At 32.8% G+C, this 26,002-nt stretch overlaps 1 protein-coding gene across 1 annotated transcript in view; it reads left to right on the top strand.

The window, feature by feature from the left end:
- Positions 1-26,002, top strand: part of LOC123725101 (isocitrate dehydrogenase [NADP], mitochondrial-like) — a 346,249-nt gene that overhangs the window by 318,466 nt on the left and 1,781 nt on the right. Inside the window, exons 3-4 of the mRNA XM_045688877.2 lie at positions 24,506-24,592; positions 24,789-24,797. Coding sequence (XP_045544833.1) covers positions 24,506-24,592; positions 24,789-24,797 — 96 coding nt within the window. The remainder of the gene's footprint in view (positions 1-24,505; positions 24,593-24,788; positions 24,798-26,002) is intronic.

Raw genomic sequence — 26,002 nt, 5'->3', positions numbered from 1 at the left:
AATAACTACTAAAACCTGTAATATCTCAATAACTACTAAAACCCTGTAATATCTCAATAACTAATAAAACCCTGACCCGTAATATCTCAATAACTTCTGAAACACTGTAATATCTCAATAACTCCTAAAACCCTGTAATATCTCAATAACTAATAAAACCCTGTAATATCTCAATAACTACTAAAACATTGTAATATCTCAATAACTACTAAAACCTTGTAATATCTCAATAACTACTAAAACCCTGACCTGTAATATCTCAATAACTACTAAAACCCTGACCTGTGATATCTCAATAACTACTAAAACCCTGTAATATCTCAATAACTACTAAAACCCTGTAATATGTGAATTTCTACTAAAACCCTGTAATATCTCAATAACTACTAAAACCCTGACCTGTAATATCTCAATAACTACTATAACCCTGACCTGTAATATCTCAATAACTACTAAAACCCTGTAATATATCAATAACTGCTAAAACCCTGACCTGTAATATCTCAATAACTACTAAAACCCTGTAATATCTCAATAACTACTAAAACCTGTAATATCTCAATAACTACTAAAACCCTGTAATATCTCAATAACTACTAAAACCCTGTAATATCTCAATAACTACTAAAACCCTGACCTGTAATATCTCAATAACTACTAAAACCCTGACATGTAATATCTCAATAACTACTAAAACTCTGACATGTAATATCTCAATAACTACTAAAACCCTGACATGTAATATCTCAATAACTACTAAAACCCTGACATGTAATATCTCAATAACTACTAAAACCTGTAATATCTCAATACCTACTAAAACCCTGACCTGTAATATATCAATAACTACTAAAACCCTGACCCGTAATATCTCAATAACTACTGAAACCCTGTAATATCTCAATAACTACTAAAACCCTGACCTGTAATATCTCAATAACTACTAAAACCCTGTAATATCTCAATTACTACTAAAATCCTGTAATATCTCAATAACTACTAAACCCCTGCAATATCTCAATAACTACTAAAACCTGGAATATATCAATAACTACTAAAACCCTGTAATATCTCAATAACTACTAAAACCCTGTAATATCTCAATAACTACTGAAACCCTGTAATATCTCAATAACTACTAAAACCCTGTAATATCTCAATTACTACTAAAACCCTGTAATATCTCAATAACTACTAAAACCCTGACCTGTAATATCTCAATAACTACTAAAACCCTGACCTGTGATATCTCAATAACTACTAAAACCCTGTAATATCTCAATAACTACTAAAACCCTGTAATATATCAATAACTACTAAATCCCTGGCTGTAATATCTCAATAACTACTAAAACCCTGTAATATCTCAATAACTACTAAAACCCTGTAATATCTCAATAACTACTAAAACCTGTAATATCTCAATAACTACTAAAACCCTGTAATATCTCAATAACTAATAAAACCCTGACCCGTAATATCTCAATAACTTCTGAAACACTGTAATATCTCAATAACTCCTAAAACCCTGTAATATCTCAATAACTAATAAAACCCTGTAATATCTCAATAACTACTAAAACATTGTAATATCTCAATAACTACTAAAACCTTGTAATATCTCAATAACTACTAAAACCCTGACCTGTAATATCTCAATAACTACTAAAACCCTGACCTGTGATATCTCAATAACTACTAAAACCCTGTAATATCTCAATAACTACTAAAACCCTGTAATATATCAATAACTACTAAATCCCTGACCTGTAATATCTCAATAACTACTAAAACCCTGTAATATCTCAATAACTACTAAAACCCTGTAATATCTCAATAACTACTAAAACCTGTAATATCTCAATAACTACTAAAACCCTGTAATATCTCAATAACTAATAAAACCCTGACCCGTAATATCTCAATAACTTCTGAAACACTGTAATATCTCAATAACTCCTAAAACCCTGTAATATCTCAATAACTAATAAAACCCTGTAATATCTCAATAACTACTAAAACATTGTAATATCTCAATAACTACTAAAACCTTGTAATATCTCAATAACTACTAAAACCCTGACCTGTAATATCTCAATAACTACTAAAACCCTGACCTGTAATATCTCAATAACTACTAAAACCCTGTAATATCTCAATAACTACTAAAACCCTGACCCGTAATATCTCAATAACTACTGAAACCCTGTAATATCTGAATAACTACTAAAACCCTGTAATATGTGAATTTCTACTAAAACCCTGTAATATCTCAATAACTACTAAACCCCTGACCTGTAATATCTCAATAACTACTATAACCCTGACCTGTAATATCTCAATAACTACTAAAACCCTGTAATATATCAATAACTACTAAAACCCTGACCTGTAATATCTCAATAACTACTAAAACCCTGTAATATCTCAATAACTACTAAAACCCTGTAATATCTCAATAACTACTAAAACCTGTAATATCTCAATAACTACTAAAACCTGTAATATCTCAATAACTACTAAAACCCTGTAATATCTCAATAACTACTAAAACCCTGACCTGTAATATCTCAATAACTACTAAAACCCTGACATGTAATATCTCAATAACTACTAAAACCCTGACATGTAATATCTCAATAACTACTAAAACCCTGACATGTAATATCTCAATAACTACTAAAACCTGTAATATCTCAATACCTACTAAAACCCTGACCTGTAATATATCAATAACTACTAAAACCCTGACCCATAATATCTCAATAACTACTGAAACCCTGTAATATCTCAATAACTACTAAAACCCTGACCTGTAATATCTCAATAACTACTAAAACCCTGTAATATCTCAATTACTACTAAAATCCTGTAATATCTCAATAACTACTAAACCCCTGCAATATCTCAATAACTACTAAAACCTGGAATATATCAATAACTACTAAAACCCTGTAATATCTCAATAACTACTAAAACCCTGTAATATCTCAATAACTACTAAAACCTGTAATATCTCAATAACTACTAAAATCCTGTAATATCTCAATAACTACTAAAACCCTGTCCTGTAACATATCAATAACTACTAAACACTGTGAAATCTAAAACTACTAAAACCCTGTAATATATCAATAACTACTAAAACCCTGTAATATCGAAATAACTACTAAAACCCTGACCTGTAATGTCTCAATAACTACTAAAACTCTGTAATATCTCAATAACTACTAAAACCCTGACCTGTAATTTCTCATTATAACTACTAAAACCCTGTAATATCTCAATAACTACTAAAACCCTGTAATATCTCAATAACTACTAAAACCCTGACATATAATATCTCAATAACAACTAAAACCCTGTAATATCTCAATAACTACCAAAACCCTGTAATATATCAATAACTACTAAAACCCTGTCATTTCTAAATAACTACTAAAACCCTGTAATATATCAATAACTACTAAAACCTGGAATATCTCAATAACTACTAAAACCCTGTAATATCTCAGTAACTACTAAAACCCTGTAATATCTCAATAACTACTAAAACCCTGACCTGTAATATCTCAATAACTACTAAAACCCTGACCTGTAATATCTCAATAACTTCTAAAACCCTGTAATAGCTCAATAACTACTAAAACCCTGACCTGTAATATCTCAATAACTACTAAAACCCTGACATGTAATATCTCAATAACTACTAAAACCTGTAATATCTCAATACCTACTAAAACCCTGACCTGTAATATATCAATAACTACTAAAACCCTTTAATATCTCAATAACTACTAAAACCCTGTAATATCTCAATAACTACTAAAACCCTGACCTGTAATATCTCAATAACTACTAAAACCCTGTAATATCTCAATTACTACTAAAATCCTGTAATATCTCAATAACTACTAAACCCCTGCAATATCTCAATAACTACTAAAACCTGGAATATATCAATAACTACTAAAACCCTGTAATATCTCAATAACTACTAAAACCCTGTAATATCTCAATAACTACTGAAACCCTGTAATATCTCAATAACTACTAAAACCCTGTAATATCTCAATTACTACTAAAACCCTGTAATATCTCAATAACTACTAAAACCCTGACCTGTAATATCTCAATAACTACTAAAACCCTGACCTGTGATATCTCAATAACTACTAAAACCCTGTAATATCTCAATAACTACTAAAACCCTGTAATATATCAATAACTACTAAATCCCTGGCTGTAATATCTCAATAACTACTAAAACCCTGTAATATCTCAATAACTACTAAAACCCTGTAATATCTCAATAACTACTAAAACCTGTAATATCTCAATAACTACTAAAACCCTGTAATATCTCAATAACTAATAAAACCCTGACCCGTAATATCTCAATAACTTCTGAAACACTGTAATATCTCAATAACTCCTAAAACCCTGTAATATCTCAATAACTAATAAAACCCTGTAATATCTCAATAACTACTAAAACATTGTAATATCTCAATAACTACTAAAACCTTGTAATATCTCAATAACTACTAAAACCCTGACCTGTAATATCTCAATAACTACTAAAACCCTGACCTGTGATATCTCAATAACTACTAAAACCCTGTAATATCTCAATAACTACTAAAACCCTGTAATATATCAATAACTACTAAATCCCTGACCTGTAATATCTCAATAACTACTAAAACCCTGTAATATCTCAATAACTACTAAAACCCTGTAATATCTCAATAACTACTAAAACCTGTAATATCTCAATAACTACTAAAACCCTGTAATATCTCAATAACTAATAAAACCCTGACCCGTAATATCTCAATAACTTCTGAAACACTGTAATATCTCAATAACTCCTAAAACCCTGTAATATCTCAATAACTAATAAAACCCTGTAATATCTCAATAACTACTAAAACATTGTAATATCTCAATAACTACTAAAACCTTGTAATATCTCAATAACTACTAAAACCCTGACCTGTAATATCTCAATAACTACTAAAACCCTGACCTGTAATATCTCAATAACTACTAAAACCCTGTAATATCTCAATAACTACTAAAACCCTGACCCGTAATATCTCAATAACTACTGAAACCCTGTAATATCTGAATAACTACTAAAACCCTGTAATATGTGAATTTCTACTAAAACCCTGTAATATCTCAATAACTACTAAAACCCTGACCTGTAATATCTCAATAACTACTATAACCCTGACCTGTAATATCTCAATAACTACTAAAACCCTGTAATATATCAATAACTACTAAAACCCTGACCTGTAATATCTCAATAACTACTAAAACCCTGTAATATCTCAATAACTACTAAAACCCTGTAATATCTCAATAACTACTAAAACCTGTAATATCTCAATAACTACTAAAACCTGTAATATCTCAATAACTACTAAAACCCTGTAATATCTCAATAACTACTAAAACCCTGACCTGTAATATCTCAATAACTACTAAAACCCTGACATGTAATATCTCAATAACTACTAAAACCCTGACATGTAATATCTCAATAACTACTAAAACCCTGACATGTAATATCTCAATAACTACTAAAACCTGTAATATCTCAATACCTACTAAAACCCTGACCTGTAATATATCAATAACTACTAAAACCCTGACCCATAATATCTCAATAACTACTGAAACCCTGTAATATCTCAATAACTACTAAAACCCTGACCTGTAATATCTCAATAACTACTAAAACCCTGTAATATCTCAATTACTACTAAAATCCTGTAATATCTCAATAACTACTAAACCCCTGCAATATCTCAATAACTACTAAAACCTGGAATATATCAATAACTACTAAAACCCTGTAATATCTCAATAACTACTAAAACCCTGTAATATCTCAATAACTACTAAAACCTGTAATATCTCAATAACTACTAAAATCCTGTAATATCTCAATAACTACTAAAACCCTGTCCTGTAACATATCAATAACTACTAAACACTGTGAAATCTAAAACTACTAAAACCCTGTAATATATCAATAACTACTAAAACCCTGTAATATCGAAATAACTACTAAAACCCTGACCTGTAATGTCTCAATAACTACTAAAACTCTGTAATATCTCAATAACTACTAAAACCCTGACCTGTAATTTCTCATTATAACTACTAAAACCCTGTAATATCTCAATAACTACTAAAACCCTGTAATATCTCAATAACTACTAAAACCCTGACATATAATATCTCAATAACTACTAAAACCCTGTAATATCTCAATAACTACCAAAACCCTGTAATATATCAATAACTACTAAAACCCTGTCATTTCTAAATAACTACTAAAACCCTGTAATATATCAATAACTACTAAAACCTGGAATATCTCAATAACTACTAAAACCCTGTAATATCTCAGTAACTACTAAAACCCTGTAATATCTCAATAACTACTAAAACCCTGACCTGTAATATCTCAATAACTACTAAAACCCTGACCTGTAATATCTCAATAACTTCTAAAACCCTGTAATAGCTCAATAACTACTAAAACCCTGACCTGTAATATCTCAATAACTACTAAAACCCTGACATGTAATATCTCAATAACTACTAAAACCTGTAATATCTCAATACCTACTAAAACCCTGACCTGTAATATATCAATAACTACTAAAACCCTTTAATATCTCAATAACTACTAAAACCCTGTAATATCTCAATAACTACTAAAACCCTGACCTGTAATATATCAATAACTACTAAAACCCTGTAATATCTCAATTACTACTAAAACCCTGTAATATCTCAATAACTACTAAACCCCTGCAATATCTCAATAACTACTAAAACCCTGACCTGTAATATCTCAATAACTAATAAAACCCTGTAATATCTCAATAACTACTAAAACCCTGTACTATCTCAATAACTACTAACAACCTGACCTGTAATATCTCAATAACTACTAAAACCTTGTAATATCTCAATAACTACTAAAACCTTGTAATATCTCAATAACTACTAAAACCTTGTAATATCTCAATAACTACTAAAACCCTGTAATATCTCAATAACTACTAAAACCCTGACCTGTAATATCTCAATAACTACTAAAACCCTGTAATATCTCAATAACTACTAAAACCCTGTAATATATCAATAACTACTAAAACCCTGACCTGTAATATCTCAATAACTACTAAAACCTGTAATATCTCAATAACTACTAAAACGTGTAATATATCAATAACTACTAAAACCTGTAATATCTCAATAACTACTAAAACCCTGTAATATCTCAATAACTACTAAAACCCTGACCTGTGATATCTCAATAACTACTAAAACCCTGTAATATATCAATAACTACTAAATCCCTGACCTGTAATATCTCAATAACTACTAAAACCCTGTAATATCTCAATAACTACTAAAACCCTGTAATATCTCAATAACTACTAAATCCCTGACCTGTAATATCTCAATAACTACAAAAACCCTGTAATATCTCAATAACTACTAAAACCCTGACCCGTAATATCTCAATAACTTCTGAAACACTGTAATATCTCAATAACTCCTAAAACCCTGTAATATCTCAATAACTACTAAAACATTGTAATATCTCAATAACTACTAAAACCTTGTAATATCTCAATAACTACTAAAACCCTGTAATATCTCAATAACTACTAAAACCCTGTAATATCTCAATAACTACTAAAACCCTGACCTGTAATATCTCAATAACTACTAAAACCCTGACCTGTAATATCTCAATAACTACTAAAACCCTGTAATATCTCAATAACTACTAAAACCCTGACCCGTAATATCTCAATAACTACTAAAACCCTGTAATATGTGAATTTCTACTAAATCCTGTAATATCTCAATAACTACTAAAACCCTGACCTGTAATATCTCAATAACTACTATAACCCTGACCTGTAATATCTCAATAACTACTAAAACCCTGTAATATATCAATAACTACTAAACCCCTGACCTGTAATATCTCAATAACTACTAAAACCCTGTAATATCTCAATAACTACTAAAACCCTGTAATATCTCAATAACTACTAAAACCTGTAATATCTCAATAACTACTAAAACCTGTAATATCTCAATAACTACTAAAACCCTGACCTGTAATATCTCAATAACTACTAAAACCCTGACATGTAATATCTCAATAACTACTAAAACCCTGACATGTAATATCTCAATAACTACTAAAACCCTGACATGTAATATCTCAGTAACTACTAAAACCCTGACATGTAATATCTCAATAACTACTAAAACCCTGTAATATCTCAATTACTACTAAAATCCTGTAATATCGAAATAACTACTAAAACCCTGACCTGTAATTTCTCATTATAACTACTAAAACCCTGTAATATCTCAATAACTACTAAAACCCTGTAATATCTCAATAACTACTAAAACCCTGACATATAATATATCAATAACTACTAAAACCCTGTAATATCTCAATAACTACCAAAACCCTGTAATATATCAATAACTACTAAAACCCTGTCATTTCTAAATAACTACTAAAACCCTGTAATATATCAATAACTACTAAAACCTGGAATATCTCAATAACTACTAAAACCCTGTAATATCTCAGTAACTACTAAAACCCTGTAATATCTCAATAACTACTAAAACCCTGACCTGTAATATCTCAATAACTACTAAAACCCTGACCTGTAATATCTCAATAACTACTAAAACCTGTAATATCTCAATACCTACTAAAACCCTGACCTGTAATATATCAATAACTACTAAAACCCTTTAATATCTCAATAACTACTAAAACCCTTACCTTTAATATATCAATAACTACTAAAACCCTGTAATATCTCAATTACTACTAAAACCCTGTAATATCTCAATAACTACTAAACCCCTGCAATATCTCAATAAATACTAAAACCCTGACCTGTAATATCTCAATAACTAATAAAACCCTGTAATATCTCAATAACTACTAAAACCCTGTAATATCTCAATAACTACTAAAACGTGTAATATCTCAATAACTACTGAAACCCTGTAATATCTCAATAACTACTAAAACCCTGTAATATCTCAATAACTACTAAAACCCTGACATGTAACATCTCAATAACTACTAAAACCCTGACATGTAACATCTCAATAACTACTAAAACCTCTAATATCTCAATACCTACTAAAATCCTGACCTGTAATATATCAATAACTACTAAAACCCTGTAATATCTCAATAACTACTGAAACCCTGTAATATCTCAATAACTACTAAAACCCTGTAATATCTCAATAACTACTAAAACCCTGTAATATCTCAATTACTACTAAAACCCTGAAATATCTCAATAACTACTAAAACCCTGACCTGTAATATCTCAATAACTACTAAAACCCTGACCTGTAATATCTCAATAACTACTAAAAACCTGACCTGTAATATCTCAATAACTACTAAAACCCTGTAATATCTCAATTACTACTAAAACCCTGTAATATCTCAATTACTACTAAACCCCTGCAATATCTCAATAACTACTAAAACCTGGAATATATCAATAACTACTAAAACCCTGTAATATCTCAATAACTACTAAAACCCTGTAATATCTCAATAACTACTAAAACCTGTAATATCTCAATAACTACTAAAACCCTGTAATATCTCAATAACTACTAAAACCCTGTCCTGTAACATATCAATAACTACTAAACCCTGTGAAATCTAAAACTACTAAAACCCTGTAATATATCAATAACTACTAAAACCCTGTAATATCAAAATAACTACTAAAACACTGACCTTTAATGTCTCAATAACTACTAAAACTCTGTAATATCTCAATAACTACTAAAACACTGACCTGTAATTTCTCATTATAACTACTAAAACCCTGTAATATCTCAATAACTACTAAAACCCTGACATATAATATCTCAATAACTACTAAAACCCTGTAATATCTCAATAACTACCAAAACCCTGTAATATATCAATAACTACTAAAACCCTGTAATTTCTAAATAACTACTAAAACCCTGTAATATATCAATAACTACTAAAACCTGGAATATCTCAATAACTACTAAAACCCTGTAATATCTCAGTAACTACTAAAACCCTGTAATATCTCAATAACTACTATAACCCTGACCTGTAATATCTCAATAACTACTAAAACCCTGACCTGTAATATCTCAATAACTACTAAAACCCTGTAATATCTCAATTACTACTAAAACCCTGTAATATCTCAATAACTACTAAACCCCTGCAATATCTCAATAACTACTGAAACCTGGAATATATCAATAACTACTAAAACCCTGTAATATCTCAATAACTACTAAAACCCTGACCTGTAATATCTCAATAACTACTAAAAACCTGACCTGTAATATCTCAATAACTACTAAAACCCTGTAATATCTCAATTACTACTAAAACCCTGTAATATCTCAATTACTACTAAACCCCTGCAATATCTCAATAACTACTAAAACCTGGAATATATCAATAACTACTAAAACCCTGTAATATCTCAATAACTACTAAAACCCTGTCCTGTAACATATCAATAACTACTAAACCCTGTGAAATCTAAAACTACTAAAACCCTGTAATATATCAATAACTACTAAAACCCTGTAATATCAAAATAACTACTAAAACCCTGACCTGTAATTTCTCATTATAACTACTAAAACCCTGTAATATCTCAATAACTACTAAAACCCTGACATATAATATCTCAATAACTACTAAAACCCTGTAATATCTCAATAACTACCAAAACCCTGTAATATATCAATAACTACTAAAACCCTGTAATTTCTAAATAACTACTAAAACCCTGTAATATATCAATAACTACTAAAACCTGGAATATCTCAATAACTACTAAAACCCTGTAATATCTCAGTAACTACTAAAACCCTGTAATATCTCAATAACTACTATAACCCTGACCTGTAATATCTCAATAACTACTAAAACCCTGACCTGTAATATCTCAATAACTACGAAACCCCTGTAATATCTCAATAACTACTAAAACCCTGACCTGTAATATCTCAATAACTACTAAAACCCTGACATGTAATATCTCAATAACTACTAAAACCTGTAATATCTCAATACCTACTAAAACCCTGACCTGTAATATATCAATAACTACTAAAACCCTTTAATATCTCAATAACTACTAAAACCCTGTAATATATCAATAACTACTAAAACCTGGAATATCTCAATAACTACTAAAACCCTGTAATATCTCAGTAACTACTAAAACCCTGTAATATCTCAATAACTACTATAACCCTGACCTGTAATATCTCAATAACTACTAAAACCCTGACCTGTAATATCTCAATAACTACTAAAACCCTGTAATATCTCAATTACTACTAAAACCCTGTAATATCTCAATAACTACTAAACCCCTGCAATATCTCAATAACTACTGAAACCTGGAATATATCAATAACTACTAAAACCCTGTAATATCTCAATAACTACTAAAACCCTGACCTGTAATATCTCAATAACTACTAAAAACCTGACCTGTAATATCTCAATAACTACTAAAACCCTGTAATATCTCAATTACTACTAAAACCCTGTAATATCTCAATTACTACTAAACCCCTGCAATATCTCAATAACTACTAAAACCTGGAATATATCAATAACTACTAAAACCCTGTAATATCTCAATAACTACTAAAACCCTGTCCTGTAACATATCAATAACTACTAAACCCTGTGAAATCTAAAACTACTAAAACCCTGTAATATATCAATAACTACTAAAACCCTGTAATATCAAAATAACTACTAAAACCCTGACCTGTAATTTCTCATTATAACTACTAAAACCCTGTAATATCTCAATAACTACTAAAACCCTGACATATAATATCTCAATAACTACTAAAACCCTGTAATATCTCAATAACTACCAAAACCCTGTAATATATCAATAACTACTAAAACCCTGTAATTTCTAAATAACTACTAAAACCCTGTAATATATCAATAACTACTAAAACCTGGAATATCTCAATAACTACTAAAACCCTGTAATATCTCAGTAACTACTAAAACCCTGTAATATCTCAATAACTACTATAACCCTGACCTGTAATATCTCAATAACTACTAAAACCCTGACCTGTAATATCTCAATAACTACGAAACCCCTGTAATATCTCAATAACTACTAAAACCCTGACCTGTAATATCTCAATAACTACTAAAACCCTGACATGTAATATCTCAATAACTACTAAAACCTGTAATATCTCAATACCTACTAAAACCCTGACCTGTAATATATCAATAACTACTAAAACCCTTTAATATCTCAATAACTACTAAAACCCTGTAATATCTCAATAACTACTAAAACCCTGACCTGTAATATATCAATAACTACTAAAACCCTGTAATATCTCAATTACTACTAAAACCCTGTAATATCTCAATAACTACTAAACCCCTGCAATATCTCAATAACTACTAAAACCCTGACCTGTAATATCTCAATAACTAATAAAACCCTGTAATATCTCAATAACTACTAAAACCCTGTACTATCTCAATAACTACTAACACCCTGACCTGTAATATCTCAATAACTACTAAAACCTTGTAATATCTCAATAACTACTAAAACCTTGTAATATCTCAATAACTACTAAAACCTTGTAATATCTCAATAACTACTAAAACCTTGTAATATCTCAATAACTACTAAAACCCTGTAATATCTCAATAACTACTAAAACCCTGTAATATCTCAGTAACTACTAAAACCCTGTAATATCTCAATAACTACTATAACCCTGACCTGTAATATCTCAATAACTACTAAAACCCTGACCTGTAATATCTCAATAACTACGAAACCCCTGTAATATCTCAATAACTACTAAAACCCTGACCTGTAATATCTCAATAACTACTAAAACCCTGACATGTAATATCTCAATAACTACTAAAACCTGTAATATCTCAATACCTACTAAAACCCTGACCTGTAATATATCAATAACTACTAAAACCCTTTAATATCTCAATAACTACTAAAACCCTGTAATATCTCAATAACTACTAAAACCCTGACCTGTAATATATCAATAACTACTAAAACCCTGTAATATCTCAATTACTACTAAAACCCTGTAATATCTCAATACCTACTAAACCCCTGCAATATCTCAATAACTACTAAAACCCTGACCTGTAATATCTCAATAACTAATAAAACCCTGTAATATCTCAATAACTACTAAAACCCTGTACTATCTCAATAACTACTAACACCCTGACCTGTAATATCTCAATAACTACTAAAACCTTGTAATATCTCAATAACTACTAAAACCTTGTAATATCTCAATAACTACTAAAACCTTGTAATATCTCAATAACTACTAAAACCTTGTAATATCTCAATAACTACTAAAACCCTGTAATATCTCAATAACTACTAAAACCCTGACCTGTAATATCTCAATAACTACTAAAACCCTGTAATATCTCAATAACTACTAAAACCCTGTAATATATCAATAACTACTAAAACCCTGACCTGTAATATCTCAATAACTACTAAAACCTGTAATATCTCAATAACTACTAAAACGTGTAATATATCAATAACTACTAAAACCCTGTAATATCTCAATAACTACTAAAACCCTGACCTGTAATATCTCAATAACTACTAAAACCCTGACATGTAACATCTCAATAACTACTAAAACCTGTAATATCTCAATACCTACTAAAATCCTGACCTGTAATAAATCAATAACTACTAAAACCCTGTAATATCTCAATAACTACTGAAACCCTGTAATATCTCAATAACTACTAAAACCCTGTAATATCTCAATAACTACTAAAACCTGTAATATCTCAATAACTACTAAAACCCTGTAATATCTCAATAACTAATAAAACCCTGACCCGTAATATCTCAATAACTTCTGAAACACTGTAATATCTCAATAACTCCTAAAACCCTGTAATATCTCAATAACTAATAAAACCCTGTAATATCTCAATAACTACTAAAACATTGTAATATCTCAATAACTACTAAAACCTTGTAATATCTCAATAACTACTAAAACCCTGTAATATCTCAATAACTACTAAAACCCTGACCTGTAATATCTCAATAACTACTAAAACCCTGACCTGTAATATCTCAATAACTACTAAAACCCTGTAATATCTCAATAACTACTAAAACCCTGTAATATATCAATAACTACTAAAACCCTGACGTGTAATATCTCAATAACTACTAAAACCCTGACCTGTAATATCTCAATAACTCTAAAACCCTGACCTGTAATATCTCAATAACTACTAAAACCCTGTAATATCTCAATAACTACTAAAACGTGTAATATCTCAATAACTACTAAAACCCTGTAATATCTCAATAAGTACTAAAACCCTGACATGTAACATCTCAATAACTACTAAAACCCTGACATGTAACATCTCAATAACTACTAAAACCTGTAAAATCTCAATACCTACTAAAATCCTGACCTGTAATATATCAATAACTACTAAAACCCTGTAATATCTCAATAACTACTGAAACCCTGTAATATCTCAATAACTACTAAAACCCTGTAATATCTCAATAACTACTAAAACCCTGTAATATCTCAATTACTACTAAAACCCTGAAATATCTCAATAACTACTAAAACCCTGACCTGTAATATCTCAATAACTACTAAAACCCTGACCTGTAATATCTCAATAACTACTAAAACCCTGTAATATCTCAATTACTACTAAAACCCTGTAATATCTCAATAACTACTAAACCCCTGCAATATCTCAATAACTACTGAAACCTGGAATATATCAATAACTACTAAAACCCTGTAATATCTCAATAACTACTAAAACCCTGACCTGTAATATCTCAATAACTACTAAAAACCTGACCTGTAATATCTCAATAACTACTAAAACCCTGTAATATCTCAATTACTACTAAAACCCTGTAATATCTCAATTACTACTAAACCCCTGCAATATCTCAATAACTACTAAAACCTGGAATATATCAATAACTACTAAAACCCTGTAATATCTCAATAACTACTAAAACCCTGTAATATCTCAATAACTACTAAAACCTGTAATATCTCAATAACTACTAAAACCCTGTAATATCTCAATAACTACTAAAACCCTGTCCTGTAACATATCAATAACTACTAAACCCTGTGAAATCTAAAACTACTAAAACCCTGTAATATATCAATAACTACTAAAACCCTGTAATATCAAAATAACTACTAAAACCCTGACCTTTAATGTCTCAATAACTACTAAAACTCTGTAATATCTCAATAACTACTAAAACACTGACCTGTAATTTCTCATTATAACTACTAAAACCCTGTAATATCTCAATAACTACTAAAACCCTGACATATAATATCTCAATAACTACTAAAACCCTGTAATATCTCAATAACTACCAAAACCCTGTAATATATCAATAACTACTAAAACCCTGTAATTTCTAAATAACTACTAAAACCCTGTAATATATCAATAACTACTAAAACCCTGTAATATCTCAATAACTACTAAAACCCTGTAATATCTCAGTAACTACTAAAACCCTGTAATATCTCAATAACTACTATAACCCTGACCTGTAATATCTCAATAACTACTAAAACCCTGACCTGTAATATCTCAATAACTACTAAAACCTGTAATATCTCAATACCTACTAAAACCCTGACCTGTAATATCTCAATAACTACTAAAACCCTGTAATATCTCAATTACTACTAAAACCTTGTAATATCTCAATAACTACTAAAACCTTGTAATATCTCAATAACTACTAAAACCCTGTAATATCTCAATAACTACTAAAACCCTGACCTGTAATATCTCAATAACTACTAAAACCCTGTAATATATCAATAACTACTAAAACCCTGACCTGTAATATCTCAATAACTACTAAAACCTGTAATATCTCAATAACTACTAAAACGTGTAATATATCAATAACTACTAAAACCTGTAATATCTCAATAACTACTAAAACCCTGTAATATCTCAATAACTACTAAAACCCTGACCTGTAATATCTCAATAACTACTAAAACCCTGACATGTAACATCTCAATAACTACTAAAACCTGTAATATCTCAATACCTACTAAAATCCTGACCTGTAATAAATCAATAACTACTAAAACCCTGTAATATCTCAATAACTACTGAAACCCTGTAATATCTCAATAACTACTAAAACCCTGTAATATCTCAATTACTACTAAAACCCTATAATATCTCAATAACTACTAAAACCCTGTAATATCTCAATAACTACTAAAACCCTGTAATATATCAATAACTACTAAATCCCTGACCTGTAATATCTCAATAACTACTAAAACCCTGTAATATCTCAATAACTACTAAAACCTGTAATATCTCAATAACTACTAAAACCCTGTAATATCTCAATAACTAATAAAACCCTGACCCGTAATATCTCAATAACTTCTGAAACACTGTAATATCTCAATAACTCCTAAAACCCTGTAATATCTCAATAACTAATAAAACCCTGTAATATCTCAATAACTACTAAAACATTGTAATATCTCAATAACTACTAAAACCTTGTAATATCTCAATAACTACTAAAACCCTGTAATATCTCAATAACTACTAAAACCCTGACCTGTAATATCTCAATAACTACTAAAACCCTGTAATATCTCAATAACTACTAAAACCCTGACCCGTAATATCTCAATAACTACTGAAAACCTGTAATATCTGAATAACTACTAAAACCCTGTAATATGTGAATTTCTACTAAAACCCTGTAATATCTCAATAACTACTAAAACCCTGTAATATCTCAATAACTACTAAAACCCTGTAATATCTCAATAACTACTAAAACCCTGTAATATCTCAATAACTACTAAAACCCTGTAATATCTCAATAACTACTAAAACCCTGTAATATCTCAATAACTACTAAAACCTGTAATATCTCAATAACTACTAAAACCTGTAATATCTCAATAACTACTAAAACCCTGTAATATCTCAATAACTACTAAAACCCTGACCTGTAATATCTCAATAACTACTAAAACCCTGACATGTAATATCTCAATAACTACTAAAACCCTGACATGTAATATCTCAATAACTACTAAAACCCTGACATGTAATATCTCAATAACTACTAAAACCCTGACATGTAATATCTCAATAACTAATAAAACCTGTAATATCTCAATACCTACTAAAACCCTGACCTGTAATATATCAATAACTACTAAAACCCTGACCCGTAATATCTCAATAACTACTGAAACCCTGTAATATCTCAATAACTACTAAAACCCTGACCTGTAATATCTCAATAACTACTAAAACCCTGTAATATCTCAATAACTACTAAAACCCTGTAATATCTCAATAACTACTAAAACCTGTAATATCTCAATAACTACTAAAACCCTGACCTGTAATATCTCAATAACTACTAAAACCCTGTAATATCTCAATTACTACTAAACCCCTGTAATATCTCAATAACTACTAAACCCCTGCAATATCTCAATAACTACTAAAACCTGGAATATATCAATAACTACTAAAACCCTGTAATATCTCAATAACTACTATAACCCTGACCTGTAATATCTCAATAACTACTAAAACCCTGACCTGTAATATCTCAATAACTACGAAACCCCTGTAATATCTCAATAACTACTAAAACCCTGACCTGTAATATCTCAATAACTACTAAAACCCTGACATGTAATATCTCAATAACTACTAAAACCTGTAATATCTCAATACCTACTAAAACCCTGACCTGTAATATATCAATAACTACTAAAACCCTTTAATATCTCAATAACTACTAAAACCCTGTAATATCTCAATAACTACTAAAACCCTGACCTGTAATATATCAATAACTACTAAAACCCTGTAATATCTCAATAACTACTAAACCCCTGCAATAGCTCAATAACTACTAAAACCCTGACCTGTAATATCTCAATAACTAATAAAACCCTGTAATATCTCAATAACTACTAAAACCCTGTACTATCTCAATAACTACTAACACCCTGACCTGTAATATCTCAATAACTACTAAAACCTTGTAATATCTCAATAACTACTAAAACCTTGTAATATCTCAATAACTACTAAAACCCTGTAATATCTCAATAACTACTAAAACCCTGACCTGTAATATCTCAATAACTACTAAAACCCTGTAATATCTCAATAACTACTAAAACCCTGTAATATATCAATAACTACTAAAACCCTGACCTGTAATATCTCAATAACTACTAAAACCTGTAATATCTCAATAACTACTAAAACGTGTAATATATCAATAACTACTAAAACCTGTAATATCTCAATAACTACTAAAACCCTGTAATATCTCAATAACTACTAAAACCCTGACCTGTAATATCTCAATAACTACTAAAACCCTGACATGTAACATCTCAATAACTACTAAAACCTGTAATATCTCAATACCTACTAAAATCCTGACCTGTAATAAATCAATAACTACTAAAACCCTGTAATATCTCAATAACTACTGAAACCCTGTAATATCTCAATAACTACTAAAACCCTGTAATATCTCAATTACTACTAAAACCCTATAATATCTCAATAACTACTAAAACCCTGACCTGTAATATCTCAATAACTACTAAAACCCTGACCTGTGATATCTCAATAACTACTAAAACCCTGTAATATCTCAATAACTACTAAAACCCTGTAATATATCAATAACTACTAAATCCCTGACCTGTAATATCTCAATAACTACTAAAACCCTGTAATATCTCAATAACTACTAAAACCTGTAATATCTCAATAACTACTAAAACCCTGTAATATCTCAATAACTAATAAAACCCTGACCCGTAATATCTCAATAACTTCTGAAACACTGTAATATCTCAATAACTCCTAAAACCCTGTAATATCTCAATAACTAATAAAACCCTGTAATATCTCAATAACTACTAAAACATTGTAATATCTCAATAACTACTAAAACCTTGTAATATCTCAATAACTACTAAAACCCTGTAATATCTCAATAACTACTAAAACCCTGACCTGTAATATCTCAATAACTACTAAAACCCTGACCTGTAATATCTCAATAACTACTAAAACCCTGTAATATCTCAATAACTACTAAAACCCTGACCCGTAATATCTCAATAACTACTGAAACCCTGTAATATCTGAATAACTACTAAAACCCTGTAATATGTGAATTTCTACTAAAACCCTGTAATATCTCAATAACTACTAAAACCCTGACCTGTAATATCTCAATAACTACTATAACCCTGACCTGTAATATCTCAATAACTACTAAAACCCTGTAATATCTCAATAACTACTAAACCCCTGCAATATCTCAATAACTACTAAAACCTGGAATATATCAATAACTACTAAAACCCTGTAATATCTCAATAACTACTAAAACCCTGTAATATCTCAATAACTACTAAAACCCTGTAATATCTCAATAACTACTAAAACCCTGTCCTGTAACATATCAATAACTACTAAACACTGTGAAATCTAAAACTACTACAACCCTGTAATATATCAATAACTACTAAAACCCTGTAATATCGAAATAACTACTAAAACCCTGACCTGTAATGTCTCAATAACTACTAAAACTCTGTAATATCTCAATAACTACTAAAACCCTGACCTGTAATTTCTCATTATAACTACTAAAACCCTGTAATATCTCAATAACTACTAAAACCCTATAATATCTCAATAACTACTAAAACCCTGACATATAATATCTCAATAACTACTAAAACCCTGTAATATCTCAATAACTACCAAAACCCTGTAATATATCAATAACTACTAAAACCCTGTCATTTCTAAATAACTACTAAAACCCTGTAATATATCAATAACTACTAAAACCTGGAATATCTCAATAACTACTAAAACCCTGTAATATCTCAGTAACTACTAAAACACTGTAATATCTCAGTAACTACTAAAACCCTGACCTGTAATATCTCAATAACTACTAAAACCCTGACCTGTAATATCTCAATAACTTCTAAAACCCTGTAATAGCTCAATAACTACTAAACCCCTGTAATATCTCAATAACTACTAAAACCCTGACCTGTAATATCTCAATAACTACTAAAACCCTGACATGTAATATCTCAATAACTACTAAAACCTGTAATATCTCAATACCTACTAAAACCCTGACCTGTAATATATCAATAACTACTAAAACCCTGACCCGTAATATCTCAATAACTACTGAAACCCTGTAATATCTCAATAACTACTGAAACCCTGTAATATCTCAATAACTACTAAAACCCTGTAATATCTCAATAACTACTAAAACCCTGTAATATATCAATAACTACTAAAACCCTGTAATATCTCAATGACAACTAAAACCCTGTAATATCTCAATAACTACTAAACCCCTGCAATATCTCTATAACTACTAAAACCCTGACCTGTAATATCTCAATAACTAATAAAACCCTGTAATATCTCAATAACTACTAAAACCCTGTAATATCTCAATAACTACTAAAACCCTGACCTGTAATATCTCAATAACTACTAAAACCTGTAATATCTCAATAACTACTAAAACCCTGACCTGTAATATCTCAATAACTACTAAACCCTGTAATATCTCAATAACTACTAAAACCCTGTAATATATCAGTAACTACTAAAACCCTGTAATATCTCAATAACTACTAAAACCCTGACCTGTAATATATCAATAACTACTAAAACCCTGACCTGTAATATCTCAATAACTACTAAAACCCTGTAATATCTCAATAACTACTAAAACCCTGACCTGTAATATCTCAATAACTACTTAAACCCTGTAACATATCAATAACTACTAAAACCCTGTAATATCTCAATAACTACTAAAACCCTGACCTGTAATATCTCAATAACTACTAAAATCCTGAAATATATCAATAACTACTAAAACCCTGAAATATCTCAATAACTACTAAAACCCTGTAATATCTCAATAACTACTCAAACCCTGACCTGTAATATACTTCTCAAAAAAATAAAGGGAACACTTAAACAACATATCCTAGAGCTGACGAAAGAAATAATCTTATTAAATACCTTTTTTCTTTACATAGTTGAATGTGCTGACAGCAAAATCACACAAAAATACTCAATGGAAATCCAATTTATCAACCCATGGAGGTCTGGATTTGGAGTCACACTCAAAATTAAAGTGGAAAACCACACTACAGGCTGATCCAACTTTGATGTAATGTCCTTAAAACAAGTCAAAATGAGGCTCAGTAGTGTGTGTGGCCTCCACGTGCCTGTATGACCTCCCTACAACGCCTGGGCATGCTCCTGATGAGGTGGCGGATGGTCTCCTGAGGGATCTCCTCCCAGACCTGGACTAAAGCATCCGCCAACTCCTGGACAGTCTGTGGTGCAACGTGGCGTTGGTGGATGGAGCGAGACATGATGTCCCAGATGTGCTCAATTGGATTCAGGTCTGGGGAACAGGCGGGCCAGTCCATAGCATCAATGCCTTCCTCTTGCAGGAACTGCTGACACACTCCAGCCACATGAGGTCTAGCATTGTCTTGCATTAGGAGGAACCCAGGGCCAACCGCACCAGCAATTGGTCTCACAAGGGGTCTGAGGATCTCATCTCGGTACCTTATGGCAGTCAGGCTACCTCTGGCGAGCACATGGAGGGCTGTGCGGCCCCCCAAAGAAATGCCACCCCACACCATGACTGACCCACTGCCAAACCGGTCATGCTGGAGGATGTTGCAGGCAGCAGAACATTCTCCACGGCGTCTCCAGACTCTGTCACGTCTGTCACATGCTCAGTGTGAACCTGCTTTCATCTGTGAAGAGCACAGGGCTCCAGTGGCGAATTTGCCAATCTTGGTGTTCTCTGGCAAATGCCAAACATCCTGCACGGTGTTGGGCTGTAAGCACAACCCCCACCTGTGGACGTCGGGCCCTTATACCACCCTCATGGAGTCTGTTTCTGACCGTTTGAGCAGACACATGCACATTTGTGGCCTGCTGGAGGTCATTTTGCAGGGCTCTGGCAGTGCTTCTCCTGCTCTTCCTTGCACAAAGGTGGAGGTAGCGGTCCTGCTGCTGGGTTGTTGCCCTCCTATGGCCTCCTCCACGTCTCCTGATGTACTGGCCTGTCTCCTGGTAGCGCCTCCATGCTCTGGACACTACGCTGACAGACACAGCAAACCTTCTTGCCACAGCTCGCATTGATGTGCCATCCTGGATGAGCTGCACTACCTGAGCCACTTGTGTGGGCTGTAGACTCCGTCTCATGCTACCACTAGACTGAAAGCACCGCCAGCATTCAAAAGTGACCAAAACATCAGCCAGGAAGCATAGGAACTGAGAAGTGGTCTGTGGTCCCCACCTGCAGAACCACTCCTTTATTGGGGGTGTCTTGCTAACTGCCTATAATTTCCACCTGTTGTCTATTCCATTTGCACAACAGCATGTGAAATGTATTGTCAATCAGTGTTGCTTCCTAAGTGGACAGTTTGATTTCACAGAAGTGTGATTGACTTAGAGTTACATTGTGTTGTTTAAGTGTTCCCTTTATTTTTTTGAGCAGTGTATATTATTATATTAGTTATTGATGTTCGTGGAAAAAGTGACGCCGGAGGAGATGGCTGCCGTTTTACAGCCTCCTAACTAATTGTGCCATTGTGGTTTTTTCGCGTTATTTGTAAGTTATTTTGGACACAATGTTTTTGCCACTGTCTGGATAGCAGGACATCGATTACTCACCTCGTACTGGACAAAGTTTTTTCTTTAATGAGTCGGACGCGAAGGATTTAATTCAGACACCCGACAAGGCCCAAATCCACGTCATTCGCATGAGAAAGCGACAGATATTGGGGTGCCTTGTAACGAACCGACGGCGAGTGGGTAATCTGCAGAAACCCTAGACCCACTCTAATTTTCATACCGCCCCAACAGATCCACAGATGACAATGATGAGACAGCTTATTGGGAGGTCAGAGACCTGACTGTGTGGTGCCAGGATAACAACCTCTCCCTCACGTGATCAAGGCAAAGGAGATGATTGTGGACTACAGGAAAAGGAGGACCGAGCATGCCCCCATTCTCATCGACGGGGCTGCAGTGGAGCAGGTTGAGAGCTTCAAGTTCCTTGGTGTCCACATCACCAATGAACTATCATGGTCCAAACACACCAAAACAGTTTTGAAGAGGGCACGACAAAAAGCCTATTCTCCCTCAGGAGACTAAAAAGATTTGGCATGGGTCCCCAGATCCTCAAAAAGATCTACAGCTGCACCAACGAGAGTATCCTGACTGGTTGCATCACTGCCTGGTTTGGCAACTGCTCGGCCTCCGGCCGCAAAGCACTACAGTGGTTAGTGTGTACATCACTGGGGCCAAGCTTCCTGCCATCCAGGACCTCTATACCAGGCGGTATCAGAGGAAGGCCCTAACAATTGTCAAAGCCACACTAGTCAAAGACTGTTCTCTCTGCTACTGCACGGCAAGCGGTACCGGAGCGCCAAGTCTAGGTCCAAAATACTTCTTAACAGCTTCTACCCCCAAGCCATAACACTCCTGAACAGCTAATCAAATGGCTACCCAGACTATTTGCATTGTCCCCCCCACCCCCCCTTTCACGCTGCTCGACTAACCGGTGCCCCCGCACATTGACTCTGTACCAGTACCCCCTGTATATAACCTCGCTACTGTTATTTTACTGCTGCTCTTTAAGAATTTGTTCTTTTTTTAATCTATTTTTTACTTAACACTTATTTTTCTTAAAACTGCATTATTGGTTAAGGGCTTGTAAGTAAGCGTTTCACCTGTTGTATTTGGCGCATGTGACAAATAACATTTGATTTTATCAATAACTATTAAAACCCTTACCTGTAATACATCAATAACTACGAAAACCTGTAATATACTCAGCAAAAAAAGAAACGTCCTCTCACTGTCAACTGCGTTTATTTTCAGCAAACTTAACATGCTGTTGTCTCATTGACCCCTGTTGACCTGTAGGTAACTAACCCTAACCCCTGTTGACCTGTAGGTAACTAACCCTAACCCCTGTTGACCTGTAGGTAACTAACCCTAACCCCTGTTGACCTGTAGGTAACTAACCCTAACCCCTGTTGACCTGTAGGTAACTAACCCTAACCCTGTTGACCTGTAGGTAACTAACCCTAACCCCTGTTGACCTGTAGGTAACTAACCCTAACCCTGTTGACCTGTAGGTAACTAACCCTAACCCCTGTTGACCTGTAGGTTCTCCCAGACTCTGGAGAGGGTGTGTGTGGAGATCGTGGAGAGTGGTGTGATGACCAAGGACCTGGCCGGCTGCCGACTACACGCATATATACTACACTATACACTACAATACAGGACAGTCATGTCCGCAGTATGAACCTGGCCAAGTGACTACACGCATATATACTACACTATACACTACAATACAGGACAGTCATGTCCGCAGTATGAACCTGGCCAAGTGACTACACGCATATATACTACACACTACAATACAGTACAGTCATGTCCGCAGTATAACCCTTGCCAAGTGACTACACGCATATATACTACACACTACAATACAGTACAGTCATGTCCGCAGTATAACCCTTGCCAAGTGGCTACACGCATATATACTACACACTACAATACAGTACAGTCATGTCCGCAGTATAACCCTTGCCAAGTGACTACACTATACAGGCATGTCCACAGTATAACCCTGGCCAAGTGACTACACTATACAATACAATACAATACAATACAGGACAGTCCTGTCCACAGTATAACCCTTGCCAAGTGACTACACTATACAGGCATGTCCACAGTATAACCCTGGCCAAGTGACTACACTATACAATACAATACAATACAATACAGGACAGTCCTGTCCACAGTATAACCCTGGCCAAGTGACTACACTATACAATACAATACAGGACAGTCATGTCCACAGTATAACCCTGGCCAAGTGACTACACTATACAATGCAATATAATACAGGACAGTCCTGTCCACAGTATAACCCTGGCCAAGTGACTACACTATACAATACAATACAGGACAGTCATGTCCACAGTATAACCCTGGCCAAGTGACTACACTATACAATGCAATATAATACAGGACAGTCCTGTCCACAGTATAACCCTGGCCAAGTGACTACACTATACAATGCAATATAATACAGGACAGTACAGTCATGTCCACAGTATAACCCTGGCCAAGTGACTACACTACACTATACAATACAATACAGGACAGTCATGTCCGCAGTATAACCCTGGCCAAGTGACTACACTATACACTACAATAAAATACAGGACAGTCCTGTCCTGTCCACAGTATAACCCTGGCCAAGTGACTACACTATACAATACAATACAGTACAGTCATGTCCACAGTATAACCCTGGCCAAGTGTCTACACTATACAGTGCAATATAATACAGGACAGTACAGTCCTGTCCACAGTATAACCCTGGCCAAGTGACTACACTATACAATGCAATATAATGCAGGACAGTACAGTCATGTCCACAGTATAACCCTGGCCAAGTGACTACACTATACAACAATACAATACAGGACAGTCCTGTCCACAGTATAACCCTGGCCAAGTGACTACACTATACAGTCATGTCCGCAGTATAACCCTGGCCAAGTGACTACACTATACAATACAATACAATACAGGACAGTCATGTCCACAGTATAACCCTGGCCAAGTGACTACACTATACAATACAATACA

The sequence above is a fragment of the Salmo salar genome, chromosome 11 (genome assembly GCF_965601325.2).
Source record: "Salmo salar chromosome 11, fSalSal1, whole genome shotgun sequence".
NCBI classification, from domain to species: domain Eukaryota; kingdom Metazoa; phylum Chordata; class Actinopteri; order Salmoniformes; family Salmonidae; genus Salmo; species Salmo salar.
The sequence above is the reverse complement of the archived record's forward strand: the minus strand, read 5'-3'. Positions and strand labels throughout refer to the sequence as shown.